An 18,120-nucleotide genomic window follows, 5' to 3' on the forward strand; every position below is an offset into this window, starting at 1 on the left:
CTCCACCACCATTCCCTGATCCATCCTCAATGCAGCGACGAGGCACCTATTCCTCTCCCATCACTCCTCATCTGCTGCACCACTCTACAAATCCCTTCACTGGCTCCCGATCTCCTCCACAATTCAAGTTAAAGTTACTCACCTTCACCTACAGAGCCGAATGCAAAGCTTCACCACCATACATCTTAGACCCTGTCACAAGATATATCACAGCTTGACCTCTCAGCTCCACTACTCACCAGTGGCTCTCCTCCCCTCTAGTCACTACCTCTCACTCCCACCTACGAGATTACATCTGTACTGCTGCCTACCTATGGAACTCCCTGCCTCATCCACCCCAGAGGCAAACGCAGGATTTACAGAGGGGAATTTCCACACCACGCCACCAGTGGGCGTGACCAGCATGCATGGGGGAGTGGCTTGTTGCTCTCCAACTCTTCCTATCCCCATAATATACATGGGCAATGTTGCGTGCACTACTGTTAGGTGCACGCAGCTCTGTCTTTTTGAGCAGAGCTGTGTGAAGCGGGGACAGGATCCAGCCACTTCAATTACACAGTGCCCCAGGCTTGTAGGGGGGTTTACAGGAACTAGGAAACCCACCCTCGGTTTGCCTATGTACTCCATCCCTCCTTTAATCTTTCAAGCGCTCTCTCAAAACCCATTACTTCACTATTGCCTATCCAGTCCCACTACCTACTCTTCCTGCCCTGGCCACTTGTGTCCCATCTAATCCTACTGTCACTTTTCCCTCCCATTAGACTGTAAGCTCTTATGAGCAGGGCCCTATCTATCCTATGACTCATGTCATCTTTGTCTACCTCGACTGTATCCGTTATGTCTGAAGGTTTATTTTCTATTTGCTTGACTGTTATGATTTTCCGTTTAACTTTTACTTGTTTATTTTGTATTGTACTTGTACCTCCATCCCCATATTATGTTGTTGTGTTATTTTTTTTTATATGTTTATTTGTATCCCTATTTGTGCCGCTTTACAGATAAACGTTGATGATATTGAGGTTGTTAGATATGGTGCAGAGAGGAAGATGGAATAAAAAAGGGAGAATATATGTTTGCTTGCTTACAAAGCGACCATTTGTCAGATCACAGTAAATTAATTAAACATGACATTTTAAAACCTGGTAGTGAGATACAGACAGATGTTACTTAACTTAAGATATTTAATCCTGAAAACAGTCTGTTAAACACACCTACCTACACATTGTTTGTGTTGGCTGGCTTGTAAATGTCACCCAAATCCTTTAAAAAGGCAACAGGAATTTAACTCCTAGTGATATTACTGTTTGTGTTGGGGGACAGAAATGTACTTGTGTAATAGGAATGATGTATGTTGATGTGTGAGCGGTTTCTATGGGTTACAAAATGTGTAACAATACCCCGTCCCTGCTGTTTACAGGGGTGGAAATATAAATTGCAACAAAATGTGCAGGCATGATCTTCTGGGATTTCAGGCTGACATGATGATTGTACTGTCGCTTGTGCAAACAGCAAAGATGTGCAATGATCGATATAACAAAATCCCAGAGCGGAGGTTAAGTGCGGGGGGTCTTGGCGTCACAAATCTCGTCATTTATCTCCATCACCTCAGAAAAATGCAACGATTGCATCATCAAACAGCAGGGTCGGGTCATAGGGTCATAATGACACAATTTTCTGGAAAGAAGCCTTACTTTCTGGGGGGGGGGGGGTCTCTCGGAAGAGTAGGAAGAGTGCATATCGCCCAGCCAAATTGCTCACCACATTGTCGATTCTATTATACACAGGCCATTGCTCAAATCACTCATTACACAGACCCCTTACATTTATTAAACTATATTTACTTTTTTAATTATGCTCTCAGCATTGCTGTGTGGAAAAAGAAGAGGTAATCAAATCCGGTGCCAAGTATAATGTACTGTACTATATCTGGTGTCAAGTATAATGTACTGTGCCATAGCTGGTGCCAAGTATAATGTGCTGTACTATATCTGGAGCCAAGTATAATGTGCTGTGCCATAGCTGGAGCCAAGTATAATGTACTGTGCCATAGCTGGTGCCAAGTATAATGTACTGTACTATATCTGGAGCCAAGTATAATGTGCTGTGCCATAGCTGGAGCCAAGTATAATGTGCTGTGCCATAGCTGGAGCCAAGTATAATGTACTGTGCCATATCTGGTGCCAAGTATAATGTACTGTGCCATAGCTGGAGCCAAGTATAATGTGCTGTGCCATAGCTGGAGCCAAGTATAATGTACTGTGCCATATCTGGTGCCAAGTATAATGTACTGTGCCATAGCTGGAGCCAAGTATAATGTGCTGTGCCATAGCTGGTGCCAAGTATAATGTACTGTGCCATAGCTGGAGCCAAGTATAATGTACTGTGCCATAGCTGGAGCCAAGTATAATGTGCTGTGCCATAGCTGGAGCCAAGTATAATGTGCTGTGCCATAGCTGGAGCCAAGTATAATGTGCTGTGCCATAGCTGGAGCCAAGTATAATGTACTGTGCCATATCTGGTGCCAAATATAATGTGCTGTGCCATATCTGATGCCAAGTATAATGTACTGTGCCATAGCTGGAGCCAAGTATAATGGGCTGTGCCATAGCTGGAGCCAAGTATAATGGGCTGTGCCATAGCTGGAGCCAAGTATAATGTGCTGTGCCATAGCTGGAGCCAAGTATAATGTGCTGTGCCATAGCTGGAGCCAAGTATAATGTGCTGTGCCATAGCTGGAGCCAAGTATAATGTACTGTGCCATATCTGGTACCAAGTATAATGTTCTGTCCCATATCTGGAGCCAAGTATAATGTACTGTGCCATATCTAGTGCCAAGTATAATGTGCTGTGCCATAGCTTGAGCCAAGTATAATGTGCTGTGCCATATCTGGTGCCAAGTATATTGGGCTGTGCCATATCTGGTGCCAAGTATAATGTACTGTGCCATATCTGGTGCCAATTATAATGTGCTGTGCCATATCTGGTGCCAAGTATAATGTAATGTGCCATAGCTGGAGCCAAGTATAATGTGCTGTGCCATAGCTGGAGCCAAGTATAATGTGCTGTGCCATAGCTGGAGCCAAGTATAATGTACTGTACCATATCTGGTACCAAGTATAATGTTCTGTCCCATATCTGGAGCCAAGTATAATGTATTGTGCCATATCTAGTGCCAAGTATAATGTGCTGTGCCATAGCTTGAGCCAAGTATAATGTGCTGTGCCATAGCTGGTGCCAAGTATATTGGGCTGTGCCATATCTGGTGCCAAGTATAATGTACTGTGCCATATCTGGAGCCAAGTATAATGTACTGTGCCATATCTGGTGCCAAGTATAATGTGCTGTGCCATATCTGCTGCCAAGTATAATGTACTGTGCCATATCTGGTGCCAGGTTTAATGCGCTGTGCCATATCTGGAGCCAAGTATAATGTGCTGTACCATATCTGGTGCCAAGTATAATGTGCTGTGCCATAGCTGGAGCCAAGTATAATGTGCTGTGTCATACCTGGTGCCAAGTATAATGTGCTGTGCCATAGCTGGAGCCAAGTATAATGTACTGTGCCATAGCTGGAGCCAAGTATAATGTGCTGTGCCATAGCTGGAGCCAAGTATAATGTACTGTGCCATAGCTGGAGCCAAGTATAATGTGCTGTGCCATAGCTGGAGCCAAGTATAATATGCTGTGCCATAGCTGGAGCCAAGTATAATGTACTGTGCCATAGCTGGAGCCAAGTATAATGTGCTGTGCCATAGCTGGTGCCAAGTATAATGTGCTGTGCCATAGCTGGAGCCAAGTATAATGTGCTGTGCCATAGCTGGTGCCAAGTATAATGTGCTGTGCCATATCTGGTGCCAAGTATAATGTGCACTTCTCCAACATGCAAAATCATTCCCATTAAAAGTACAGTGTGAGTGTCGAAGCCGGCCAGCTCGGAACCAGCGCAAAACAGTCCTTTTGCAGAGTGGATATGGCCAGGCACCCTATACAACCCTTAATCTCACTTCAATAATGCAACTCTCTGCAAAATGAGGTGCACAGGGGCATCTATTCCCTACTTTGCATGTAACATGTATACTCCACCCAACTCCACCCTTCTGCCTGTGCAAATGTCTGCTCCACCGCAAACGCCCCCCATCTTCCGATGCTTTTCTTTTTAGGGAGGGGTTAAGAGATATCCCCCACAAGTCAAGAAAGTGCTTAGCTAGAAGACAAATAGAAACAAACTTGCCATGATCCTGGCTCAAGCTTAGTGTAATGTCACACCTTATATTGTATCCTGTGCTCCGATGGGCTGAAATGAATCTAACAAGCCACGGAAAACAGGGACTTCTCTGTGCGGAACATGGTCACGTGTAGACTTCACTTTGAAGTCTGTGGAGCCTAATTATGAATATTAACCCCATTGCGGTGATAAGTTTTATCATCGCCCGAACTTGCGCAACAAAATATCAGTTCGGCATTTTACGCCACTGTCCCAGCGATACCGGCCAGGGGCGGTAATGGTTAACCCTCTGGTTTGCTGTGCCGGTCTCCAATGCTCGGTGCTGGTGTCGGCTTGGGCACCAAGCAACAGATAGCTCAGGTTCGAACTTTCAGTTCCATTAGGTAAATTTAATCGTAAAAAGAATGCAAATACTCGTGAATGCTATTATATATACTATTTATTTATATAATGTTTTTATTATATGAATACATAAATATATGTTATTTAAACTGTACTGCTTAAAAAATAATTTATTCTAGCAATAAAAAATTATTTCTTAATGCTTTTGTTCTGGTAATTCAGATCAATACTTGTTAAATAAGCTCCTCCCACACAGAAGAGGAGATCCTGCTGCCAAGTACTGGGGTGTGGCCTTGCAAATTGCATCGTTAGACCCCGCCTCTGCTGCTCAATGCTGGATAATACAGTGGGGGCGGAGCTGAGATGCGCATTTCGCTGTGAATGGTGTCATTAAGCCCCACCCCCTCAACAAGGGGAAGGTTGAATGCGGGAGGGGGCATTGCTCCAAAAAATAGCTGCCTCCACTGGCTATCAAAGACAGGTCCACTTTAATTGTCTATCTGGGAATGTTGCAAAGCAGTTTTTTTTATAACAGAACAATTTTTTTTTTTTATTTCCAATAATGTTCCTTTAAGGGTGTTCTCCTGTAGCTGATATATTTACTTTCAGCATGAGACTGCGAGGCTCCCACATGGACTATAACATTTTATTACAGAGCGAGGGAACAGCTGGGCGAGGGGCTTAATCCATTGTAAACCGTGAGAAAGGTGACATTTATGCGCCTGGTCTTTGGATGGTGTTTACCATGTGTCAGGCTATTTATAATCAGCGATAACAGCAGCACTTTCACAAGCTCCCAAAACATCTCTGAAGTCTGCCCTTAAACACAGGAACTGGGCTTGTGCTCGCAGTCAGGTTGTGTCACTTTTTCCGTTAGCCCTGCTTTTGTTGTCCAGCGTGGCGCCATATTGTGACCTCTGCGGCAGGGCCGGAGTTACGTAAACAGGGTTATATCTGCCCTTCCTAATGCTGGATAAAGAGGATTTAAAGACTTGACCAGTTTTGGATGTGTAAAATGAAATGCAATTCATTACCCAAATGTGCATTTTTTAAATTTTATGCAGTGGATACTTTCCAACATTACTCCCCTTGTGTGGTGGATGGGGGGGAGGTGCCTTGAATTAATTCGGAAATAGTGGCGCTATATAAATAAATTATGATGATGATGAAGAATTATTGGAATTCAAACTTTTATTGAATCTATTCAAAATTTCTTTGAAAGCTTCAACTTCAAAACTTCAGGTTTTGGAGAAATGATGTTGCTTCATTTTTGATACGAGAGCATCAATATTGGGGCATTTTGATGTCCGAGCAATTTGGATACAGTCTTCAGGGTCCAATCGATTTCTCTGCTTTGTATTTATGTTCGTTCAGAGTGGAAAATCCTTGTTCACAATGGTAGGTTGTTGCAAAAGGCAGCAACTTTTTGACTGCCTCCTCGTGTGTAATGTTGATGCCTTTGCAGCTGTTGACATCCAAAAATATGACAGATCTGCTTTGTTTTCAAATGCAATACGTGCTTCATTATTGCATCGAAGCTCAAGAAGTGCCTCTGCCAACCCTTGAGGCTCTTCTGGTACAACAGCAATATCACATTTAAAGGGGTCTACAATCCAACTGACAGCATGTGAATCTGCAGCATTACCCCCAGGAATTAAATTTTTACCCCATTTGGGGTAATTTACCCCTGTTCCCTGATCACTGTTCTTAAGGAAGTCCAAGTTCATTAACATCTGTAGAAAGAGTGACACCTGTAGGTTGTAACAAATACTACAATGAAAATGCCAAACAGAAGTTGCATCATAACAAAAACAATGCATTATAAATACAGCAATTAAAGTGTATATTTGTACGTAAATCAATCGCAATATGTAGTTTTATTGTATCTTTATGACAATAATCTTTAAGAGTCATCTTTTTTGCTCCGATTTTGTCACCAGGGGACGTTTTGGTCAAGTCCACAAGTGTGTAGAGATAACGTCCGGGCTTCGCCTCGCTGCCAAAATCATCAAAGTCAAAGCGCCCAAGGATAGGGTGAGTAACATGGTTATAGCTGTCATTTTATGGGTTGAGCATAATACATGACAATTCACCACCAAGAATCAGTACCATCACTGCCGCACAATGCCACATTAATTCATGTTTGCACGCAACTTACGGTATAATACAGAGCACAGAACTTGTCCGTCGTTCTGACAGTATTCCAATCCTAGTGTATCTTACGATACGTTTCCGTTTGGTGTAAGTATGCTCCGCATAAACGTTACTTGCCGTATGTAGACAGATAGAATAGAGTGCAGTATACACGCAAGCGTCTGCTCAAAAAAAAGAAAAAATTAAATGATAAAATAAATGAACCGGTCTTAAACCATTTTTATATATATATATATTTATTTAGATCAAATACATAAATTAAAATGCTTTTAATACGTACTGTACGTACAATGGGTTGCGTTCATTGGCGTAAAGTTCGTTTTTGAGCATGTTCAAACTACTTCCTAGTAATGTGGGTAGGATGGGAGCCTCCATGATGCGATTCGCTGTGAATCGCATCATTTACGCCCTCCCCCCCCCCCCGGTAGGCAAATTAGCAGAACAAGCAGAACGCCATTGTTTTCAAATCTGTCTCATAATTAGACATATGTAAATTGATTTGGACAATTCTAGTTGAATTTCAGAGGTTTGAAGTTGGCGTATTCATTCATAAATCAGTTTCTTAGTAAATAACGCCCCCTGGAGAATCAGGCCAATCACAGTGGATGGAACAAAAAAAAGTAGCCAATCATCAAGCATCAACAAATGTCACTTGTCTACAGCATTATAACAAAGAGCTGACAGTTTATTCTAACTGTTTATTCAAACATTGCATGAAGATTCTCTCCAAGTAAAACAACCTGACCTAGTGTCAGGGAGAAGTGCAGACATAACTGGGAATGTAAAAGGTATAAAAGCAATTAGTATAAACCAGCGCTCCGGTCATACGGGTGCTACTACACCTCAAATAAATACAACACAATTACAAATTCAAAATTTGGTGCTGGTTAGAGAATAGACAGCCTCAGATGTAATTTGTGCTAAAAAAAACATAGTTGTACTTTTTACATGATAGACCAGATTGAAAGGAAATGTTATTACAGTTACAGCTATGATTGTTTATTGTTTTTTGTTTTTTTAAATATAAAATTATATATATATATAAAATGAAATATAATTAAACTTTATTTCATTAAACAACATGTATATAAGCAACTATTTTAGGTTTTGTGCTCCTTTAAATACCACACCGCATTCACCTTGTTAATTTTTACCAAATTTATAGAAAAGCTTCACATTAATGTTTTTTTTCCTTCTACGTTTTAAACTATCCTTCTAAGACATTTGCCCTTTAACGAGGAGATGTAGAATGGGATGAGCTAGGGTTCTGACAAGCGTCTGTGGAATTAATTTGCATATTCATGAGTCTCAGTGGGAGTTACTGTCAGTGCTCGGTAGCAGGATCAGGTAGGGTGGGGGGGTTACTCCAGCTCTGAGAGTTTCCCCGGTTATGACATGTATCTAATTATCAGTTTATTTACTAGAGGTGGAGATCACTAGACGCTGGATCCTGGTACATCTGTGGGACACGGAGAAGGAAAACGTCAATAAAATGGAGATTTGTTCTTTGTTTCAACAGGATGAGGTGAAAAACGAAATTACTGTGATGAACCAGTTAAATCACGTCAACCTGATACAATTATATGACGCCTTTGAGTGCAAGAACGATCTGACCTTGATCATGGAATGGTAATATACATATAAGTCAGGATGAGGGGGGGGGGGGGGCGCAGGGGCAATCGCAGGATTTGTAGAAGGGGGTTTCCACACCACGCCACCAGTGGATGTGACCAGCATGCATGGGGGCGTGGCTATAATATTAGACAGTGCTTGGCTGCTCTCCAACTCTCCCTATCCCCCATAATATACATGGGCAATGCTGCGTGCACTACTGTTAGTTGCACACAGCTCTCTCTTTTCGAGCAGACCGTGTGAAGCGGGGGCAGGGTCCAGCCACCTCAATTATATAGTGCCCCAGGCTTGGAGGGGGGTTTCCAGGCACTAGGAACCCCCCCCCCCCTCGGTTTGCCTATGGGGCGGGGGGGGGGGTTATTTGGGCATTAAATGGAAAATGTACGACCTATGTATAAAGCCAACTGTGATCCATATCCTTGGCCACTGGACAATCAGGTGTATTGTATTGTCATAAGACCCCGCACGGATGGTTAAGTTGTTATGGCTCCAGTTATTCACAGGTTAATGTGGTCACAAGCCCTCAGAATATTATCTTATCTTAATTAATATCACATCTGACCCAATGGAATTTTGTTTAGTCTGGGAGACCGTTTTGACCCCTCAAATGTGCCAATTTTTTCTACGATTGCCAAATAAATGGTTCTGCAAAATCGCCATGTTCCGTTAGCCTGATTTATATAGATTACTTTTTTTTTTATATGAAATATTCTTTCAAATATGAACATGTATTATGCTGCATAGAAGAAATGTGTTTTAAACTGTTTTAGAGTTAAACATCTGTCTAGCTATCAATTCATCCCCTAGACACCACAAAAACCAAAGAGCCACAACCTAATGCTCTTAGACAATACCGGATTTAGGAGCAAAATATCAAATGTCAAAGCATAGCATGTCAGTTAAACTGCCTGTGACAAAACTGTGTGTAAATCCACCAACATGTAAAGTTCACTACCGTTAACTAAAAGATTGTAAGTCTGTCACCAAAAGTCTTCTGAACTGCCCCCCAAAGAGAAGATCTGCCATCCCAAGCAGTCACTTAGTGATGCCTGCTTTCAGTAAAGGGATGGGACAGATAGCATGTTGGATATTTAGTTCATCATGACAACTTAATTTATTTTGGGTTTATTATGTAACTCAGTTATACACAGGTTTATATACAGGATCTATAAATGTTCAGTAGCTACTTTGCATGATCTTTAATTTATTTTCATTTTTCCCCAGTCTGGATGGTGGTGAATTATTTGACCGGATCACTGACGAAGACTATAATCTGACTGAGCTGGATGCTATAATGTTTACCAAGCAGATCTGTGAAGGGATATACTATCTGCACCAGCAATATATCCTTCATCTGGACCTCAAGGTTAGAAAACACATGGAAGTATAGAATACCGTGTAGTAATCCGCTGGTCTCGAGGGGTGAACAATAGCAAGGCATGGAATGCTTCATACAAATGAACAATTAAACCATAGATAAATATATACGTCAGTTTCAGGAGCTTTGATGATTTAAGGTTATGTGAGATAAGATGTTGATTGTGGGGGATTTATATCTTCCTATGCACACCTGATTATCTCTCCGTAACTCTAAGGACACTGCAGAAAACCTTGTCAATCTTAAAAAAAAAATCAATATTTAAGAAGACGTTAATCTAAATGGTTTTAAGTGAGCTTTTTTAATAAATAAAATAATGAAGAACCTGCCATGACAAATTAGTGAAAAATAAATATATTCTTTTGTATCCTTCAGCCGGAAAATATTCTGTGCGTCAGTCGTACCGGAAACCAGATAAAGATCATTGACTTTGGGTTAGCGAGAAGGTAAGTGATCTGCAGCCATATAACTAGTCGGGGGTCTGGTGGTGAAGTTACTGACTTGTGGTGATTTCTAGGTACAAGCCGCGAGAGAAGCTGAAGGTGAATTTTGGGACTCCCGAGTTTTTGGCTCCTGAAGTGGTGAATTATGATTATGTGTCCTTCCCGACCGACATGTGGAGTGTGGGAGTCATCACTTACATGTTGTGAGTCACTTACCTGCTTGTGTACACTATGAAGGTTGTTGTATGAATCACCAGGCTTACTCACAAACCTCTGAATTGAATTCTATAACTAGGAGTGTGGGAGTCATCGGTGGGTTGGCTGGAGCAATTGCTTTGCCGCAAGCAGGAGTCAAAGCATTTGTAGCATTGCTCTGTCAATACCAAGAGATGACGCAGAACGTCATCCAATAGGAAGCCGTCACCTCTAGTCTCCTATTGGACTCCAGCTCTCCACTAGTTCACTCCCAGCCTCAAACTTTTTCAGATACAAGATGGTACTTACCCATAAGTCCTGAAATTGTCAACTGATTCTTGGAACCCAAAAGGGGGATGGCCTATTGTGAAAGTGATTGTGACATTGTGTGGGCACGGAGGGGGCCAATCAGGGTATGGTTTCAGTGAAATGGGGATGAGGCTTATTTTGTGTCGTGTGTGTGTCTTGGGATGTGTGTACTGCTAAAAGAAGTAGAATTGTACATTGTGAGACATGGATGAAGGATAGCACAGGCAAACCGATGGGTGGGGTTTCCTAGAGCCTGGAAACCCCCCTCCAAACCTGGGGCACTGTATAACTAAGGTGGCTGGACCCTGCTCCCGCTTCACATGACTCTGCTGGAAAAGGGAGAGCTGCGTGCACCTAACAGTAGTGCACGCAGCATTGTCCATGTATATTATGGGGAAAGGGAGAGTTGGAGACTAGCCAAGCACTGTCTAATGTTATAGCCACGCCCCCATGCATGCTGGTCACGCCCACTGGCGACGTGGTGTGGAAACCCCCCTCTACAAATCCTGCGTTTGCCCCTGGATAGGGAACTACAAATTTGAAGGGCATGGGGCAAAGCAGCCCCATTAAACTCTTGTTCCACAGGCACAATTGCCTCCATAAATTGTACCGGCATGCTTGCACCCCAAAATGTGTAGTACCATGTTCCCAAAATGTGCCCTTATTGCACTGCCATAGTGTGGTCATTTTCCACAATTTTGTTTTCAGCCTCTGCCATTTGCATAATAAAAGTGACATAGCGACTGGACTTTGGGCCGTATTATCAATATGTCTTTGATCCTGACGTGACATTAAATCATACCTCCTAACATGTGTGTCCCCATCACCAAGACAGGGGCGTGACCACGACTAAAGGGGGTGTGGCCACATCCCCAGAGGGCTGCCTAGCATTGTAAAGCAATAGGATGCCCAATACATACCTCCCTTCCCCCAACATTCCCACCCACGGGACAGAGCCCTAAAATCGGGAGGTATGATTAATCAGAATTACCTTGAAAACTCTCATAACCTGCATTTATGAAAAAAATACGGCAGAGCGATTCTGAGCTGCCTTGAATACTCTGTCCCGGTGTGGTAAGAGTTAACTCACCGCTTCGCTGGCCCAGTTTCCTTCGTTGTGTGCATGGGTAAGTTGGACTGATAGCCCAGACTTGGGGTGCAGTTCCATTAAGTAACTAAAATGATAATATTAGTTTTAAAAGTTATAATTTATTTAAAACATTAAATATATTTAAAATGTATTGCATTTAATTAAATGTTTTATTCGTGGAATAAATCACCGTTTTATTCCGCAATACTCGTTATATAGGCTTCCCCAATGAAAGGTAACGCAGGCAGTCACCCCTTTCTTAAATTGCGCGTAGCCCTAATATCACCTATGAAGTCACCCCTAGCTCAGGGAATACAATTCTTAAAGATAACAATCCTGCGGCATAATCTGGATCTCACATTCTGTGGCGGCTTAAATGGCTTTAAACTCTGGTGCATTTCGCTCCAATGTACAATAGCTACAGCGAAGGATTTACACGTCAGCAGTCAAGACGTTTAATTTGTATTCCTTGTTTTATTTTGTCTTAATAAATATTATTTCACATTGAAAATACAGGGCATTTTGTGTAGCCGAGTAAGACTATATCCCGTATTTAACCCTTTTGACTAATATTTTTGAAAGCGAAATTTTAAATGGTTACAGTACTTCCAGTTGTGAAGGCATTCTGTGATTTTGACACATTCCCTTATTACGGTTTAGTACAAGGGTGATTAACACTGGTAATATATTGTATGTTCTCCTGCACGGTTTGGTCACACATGACCTTTCTAGAGCTGGTCACACACGGTGTGATATCAACAGATATAACGAACTTTTGGCCTCATCGGGTTCCAATGTCCACAAGTTGCAATCTGGCCAAGTGTCGGAGCAGCAAGATCAGGCCATGTGTGACTGGCCTACGTGCCAGACTTGATTCTAAAGTTAACCCTTTACCTACCACCATAAAGTATACCCAGCTAGAGATGTAGAGCCTTCAGAAACGTACCACAAATGCCGATTGTAATGAGAGTAATATCAACATAGGAATAGCCGCTATAAAGAGCCTACATTCAATTTCTGGTTCCTCTTCACCTTTTTTGGATGATAGTCCTTTTAATTTATCATCCCTCTGCTCCTTTTGTCTTTAGAATTAGTGGTCTGTCTCCGTTCCTGGGAGAGAGCGACGCGGAGACCATGAACTACATCGTCAACTGTAACTGGGACTTCAACTCCGAGATGTTTGATCAAGTGTCAGAGGAAGCCAAAGATTTTATCTCCAGACTTCTCGTCAAAGAAAAGTGGTAATAATCTTCTTTAAGTGATTATCTATCAATATATATCCCCAAACACACACAGCCACCCACCTGTGGAATAAGAGTTAAGTTACTGTTAAAAACTTTGACCAATAAGACTTTAAGAAAGACTCGCACCACAATTTGCTTATGCTATATATTTAGAGGTGGGTAAGCTTTAATTTTATTAGATATTTAATTTTCTTTTTTTGTCCAAAACAGCATTCTTGTGTTATAAACTATAAATTAGCTGAAAATACTTAAAAAATATGTATAATATTTAAAAAAAAAATACTTTTTCATTATGCTCATGATTATTTTCAAGGATAATAACCCTTTAAAGTACACCAATAAAGTTTTTTTCTAGTTTAAGAAATGTTACAAGAAATAAAGGTGTTTAATTTTTATTTAGTGCAATAATTTTTTTTTAAACTTTTGTTTCTTTTTATTAATAGAATGCGTCCCCATCACACTAGCTATTGATAGCCACTGCAGATATTTTTCACCTCTTGCTAAATTGAAAGTAGAGCTGCTATGGCCGTTCCCTGGAGAACAGATTTTTGGTTCATCGCACCGTAATTAATAGACCCCTATAGTATTTTATAGATACTTTCAAACGTTTTACTCCATCCAAAGGGAGTTTAATGGAGTCCGATTCTCTTTTTCTCCTCACAGTGGCCGACTAAGCGCCGGACAATGTCTGAAACACGAGTGGCTGGTCGATATTGCTTTAAAAGCAAAAAAATACAAAGTTCGCCTTAAGTCCCAGGTCCTGCTTCAAAAATACATGGCGCAGAAGAAATGGAAGGTGTGTTTTTCTATCTATATACGACATGCCCGAAACTTAGTATTTAGAACGCAACGTGTTATATGGAAAACGTAGCCTACATCTGGGACGCAACCGTGTTGGGAAAACATCAATACACAAGGAACTAGGGGTATCACTAAAACATTAAACAGTTGATGGGGGCAGCCATTTTGTGCCTGATGGTTCCTAGTGAATAAATAGGTTGCCCTCAGCTCAGGAATACTGGTTCCCTTAACAAAATGGCTGACTCCACGTCAAGAGTGCACATCTCCTTTATTATCCCAGATTGTCTACAAAATAAATGTATTGAACAATTTACATATGCGTTGTCCCAGCATGTTCTACAAACCAATATGGCAGTCACATATTTTACTTGACGTGCTGACGGTGTAACGATATTTTATGCATGTACAAAACAATGTATTTGATAATCATTTCAATCATCTTCCTTTCCAGAAATATTTCTACATTGTGACTGCTGCCAATCGTTTGAAGAAGTTCCAACTGCTTTCCCTCAACCCCTCATAGAACTAGTCCGCCACTATACACGGGACGTACCTACAGCCGCCTGGCCGCTGAATGACGCAGAGGACTGCGAGGCTTACCCTACGAACACACGGACAGCGAGAGTACTGATACTCACAAAGACAGGGATACCGTATAAATGTAGTTATTTTGGTTATAGAATATCTATTGACATAGAATTTTAAAGACATCAAGCCTTGGTCTTCTAGAACTTTCTAGAAGTTTTCCCTGTTTCATCTCTTATCATATCGACTCTACCCCCATTGACTAAATTGTTATGAATGGTTTTCTGTGAACGGACAGGTAACCTACCAGCCCTCAACTAAAATATAAATGTATTTTCCATACGATAGCTTGATGTGGTTTTATAATCTGAGGAATTAGGAATGGGCATTATGAAATAGCCAAAATTAAATACATTATTTAATTCTAGAAGATTCTCAACAGTCTTAAATACCCAAGCAGGTCATTTTTTTTTTTGGTAGCATTTCACTCTGAGAACACGTGGGAAAATTTCCAGCCTAGTCAGTTCGATAAATTAAATGATGAGCTTGAAGGGATAGCGGTGAGGGTTGAGAAGCACAGCTCTAGAATACACAACAGTTAATACCACTCTTACATTGGAAACCTCTAACACAAACACTTTAAAAGTACTCCACTATGAAACATGCAAGGTAATGGATTTTATTTTGTGTTTTATTTAAATACAGATTTTTGGCTAATTAAAATCATTATGCTCTTTACCACTACATTTATATTGGATAAACTTTTGATATTTTAAATCAAAAAAGTACCCAAAATCAGCAGTGGAAGACTCCAAGATGGCTGTTGCTGACATATAGGTTGCGAATCTGACATTTCTTTACACTCCTCCATTTAGGCATGTCAAATCTTCACTGCTGCTAGTCTTCAAGAGCGGCTTTAAGGCAAAGTACTATTTCACGTAGGAGGAATGATGCTGGTTAAGTTGGGGTCGCCAGCAGCATGATTTTATTTAGCCAAATTTTTTTTTGCTTTAACACTTGAGTGGAGATAACCTGCAATTCTGCTTCATGTTTCGGCTGTTCTCCATGGTACGACTATACGCTATTGAATGACGTTCGGGCTATTGGAAGCATTTACATGACTGGAGGTACATTTTAAACTGGCGCAAACCCCCCCCCCCTGTCCACTAATTAACCCTTATCATTAGACTGTCACTAGCATCTAATGCAGCCTCTATCAGCCATTTAATTCCAGAGTCCATTTGTGGCATTTAGTTATCTTTGTAGAGTATATTGGGCATTGTGAAATGTGTGCGTTTGATAGTAAGTTTTGGTGACTAAATTGTGTAATTTGTAAATTAAATAAAACAGATACAATAGAATACTTTGCATGTCATCATGGGAACAATTGAAAATTTCATTCAGTATTTATTTTGCTCTGATTGGTCACCGGAGGACATTTAACACACAGATTAAAAGGACAATATCTCTATTTGTGTTGTAAGAAGGACAGTAAATTGGAAGATATTGTCTGTATATTTTATCGGAGAAGAAATTCTGTGGGAGACATTAAGGTAATTTATATGGACAGATCCCCTTAAAACAGATAAGGGATAGGTGGTGCTCTCAGAGGCATTTCCTGCTGTGTGTGTGTGGCAGGTGGGGGGGTTGCAAGAGGGACTTCACTTTTAGGACACCACCACTGAGGTCACGCAGATCAGATTTTGTCCCTACTTATCCCAATGCTCTTTGCACACACATCTGATTGAAAATACTTTTTCTAAGTGCCCTTCAAAGTATTAAAAAGTGAAATATGTTATATAGGATATTCCCAATGTCTCTCACACATCATTTTCTACCTAGCAGTATTTTTTTTGCGGAAAAATAGGCATTTAAATGACTAAAACAGGTGATCCTAAATTAATTGTAAGGATGACGGGTGCAAAGTTTTTACAGTTCAGACCCTGTGCTTTCTCCAGCCTGCAATTAAATCCAGATTGATTTTGCAGGGCTGTTTCCAAATACCATGAATTTGGGCTGCTCGTGGAAGTGCACTTGATAGACAAGGCCTTCTTTCATAAAGCAAAATTGCAGCCCCCAGAGCTGGATTAAGGTTATAGGGGGCCCATGGGACTTAAGCTGGGGGGGCCCTATGATGTTATAGGCTTATCATTTTAGATAAATACACAGGCAATACTGTGAGCACTACTGTTAGATGCACACAGCTCTGCCTTCACGAGCAGTACGATTTAAAGCAGGACCTACCTCCCAACTGTCCTTGCAGCTAGACAAAATCCTGACTAAGTAAGACGGGCACCCAAATTTGGGACTGCCCCACCAGATTCAGGACAGTTGGCAATTGTCCTGCTCTCTCCTACCTGTTCTTGTCTCTTTCACCACCAGTGACTGCTGGTGTCTTTAGTTGCTGCTTGTCTGGATCCTGGAATGTTGGGGGTCCTATTTGGGAAAAAAAAATAGTTATGTATTTAATTTTGAAAACTTCAACCACCCCCAGCGTTAAATCAATTGCGCCCACATTTAATAATGAGGCCCTAACATTAAAATATATTAAAGTATTCGCATTTAATAAATAGATCTTTTCTCTCCAACCAGCCCTGACATTAAATTAATAACATACACAATACACCAATTTCACTGCACCCAGCATTAAATTAAATAGTACTCCCAATTAATAAAGTAACCTATTTCCCTCCCTACAAACAGCCCTAGCAATAAATTCATATTCACATTTAATAAATAGCCCTCCTTCTCCCCAAACTTATCCCCCACCCACAGTCCACCATTAAATTATTAGGTCACCTCTCGTTACATTAAGAAACCTTCCCTTATTACTTTAAAACAACCCATTCTTCCCTCATCACAGTAAGACAAATCCCCCCTCCCCTCATCACAGTAAGACAAATCCCCCTTCCCCTCATTACAGTAACACAAATCCCCCCTCCCCTCATTACAGTAACACAAATCACCTCACTTCATTATATTAATACAAACCCACCACCCCTCCCTAATTACATTAAGAATATAACCCCTCTCCCCATCTCTCACACTGACCTGTATTCAGCAGAGCTGTGTAGGAGACTCCTCTGTCTCTGCTCTGCATGGGAGGGCAGCTGGTCATGTGACCTGTCAGAGGAAGGCCAGAGAGCGATTCCAGAGACAGAGAAAGGAAGGGAGGGAGGACTGAGACACACACACACACACACACAAAGAGCAGGGAGGAGACAAACACGCATAAGGTAAGAGAGGGAAGGGGGCCTGTGGCACGTGCCCCCCTCCCCCCTCCCCTTCATTCCAGCCCTGGCAGCCAGTTTTTGGAGTTTGCAAACGATCCTTAGAGTTTATTTCTCCACCAGGTGCAAAATTCTGCTGCCAGATGCGGCTTGAGGCAAATATTACACAGAATATCTACTACACATGAACTACACGCAGGAAATGAAAACATTACCACTATCCCTACTAGTAACTCAGACCAGAGAATGGATTGTCAGAACCCCACAAAGACAGGTGTATACACAAACCTGGACACTGTTCAAATTGCATGTGTCACTTAATCTCTAAAGAAATTAAAACCACCGCCCGTGCAGTTGGCAAACGCAAATATTTCTGCACAATTACGATTTGGAAAAAATCATGTGCAAAAGGTGTGGCCAACCGCCTTGGGGTTTCATTCATTCATTGTTAGGCCTTAAGACAGATGATGACAACAATTCCTTGTTGGCTGAAACTGGGATGGAGCCTGGGAACCAGGGACCTAGACTGAATCGGATGTCCCTGGGCTGACT

At 41.4% G+C, this 18,120-nt stretch overlaps 1 protein-coding gene across 3 annotated transcripts in view; it reads left to right on the top strand.

Moving 5' to 3' along the window:
* The window catches only part of MYLK3 (myosin light chain kinase 3), a 48,600-nt gene extending 32,901 nt beyond the window's left edge, over positions 1 to 15,699 (top strand). For all 3 annotated transcript variants that reach the window (XM_075189218.1, XM_075189217.1, XM_075189216.1), the window contains exons 6-13: positions 6,508 to 6,601; positions 8,241 to 8,350; positions 9,578 to 9,719; positions 10,107 to 10,177; positions 10,249 to 10,377; positions 12,857 to 13,009; positions 13,676 to 13,808; positions 14,265 to 15,699. In XM_075189218.1, coding sequence (XP_075045319.1) covers positions 6,508 to 6,601; positions 8,241 to 8,350; positions 9,578 to 9,719; positions 10,107 to 10,177; positions 10,249 to 10,377; positions 12,857 to 13,009; positions 13,676 to 13,808; positions 14,265 to 14,336 — 904 coding nt within the window. In that variant the 3' untranslated portion in view covers positions 14,337 to 15,699. The remainder of the gene's footprint in view (positions 1 to 6,507; positions 6,602 to 8,240; positions 8,351 to 9,577; positions 9,720 to 10,106; positions 10,178 to 10,248; positions 10,378 to 12,856; positions 13,010 to 13,675; positions 13,809 to 14,264) is intronic.
* The last annotated feature ends 2,421 nt before the right edge of the window (positions 15,700 to 18,120 follow it).

Source organism: Mixophyes fleayi, chromosome 10 (genome assembly GCF_038048845.1).
Source record: "Mixophyes fleayi isolate aMixFle1 chromosome 10, aMixFle1.hap1, whole genome shotgun sequence".
In the NCBI taxonomy this organism is placed as follows: Eukaryota; Metazoa; Chordata; class Amphibia; order Anura; family Limnodynastidae; genus Mixophyes; species Mixophyes fleayi.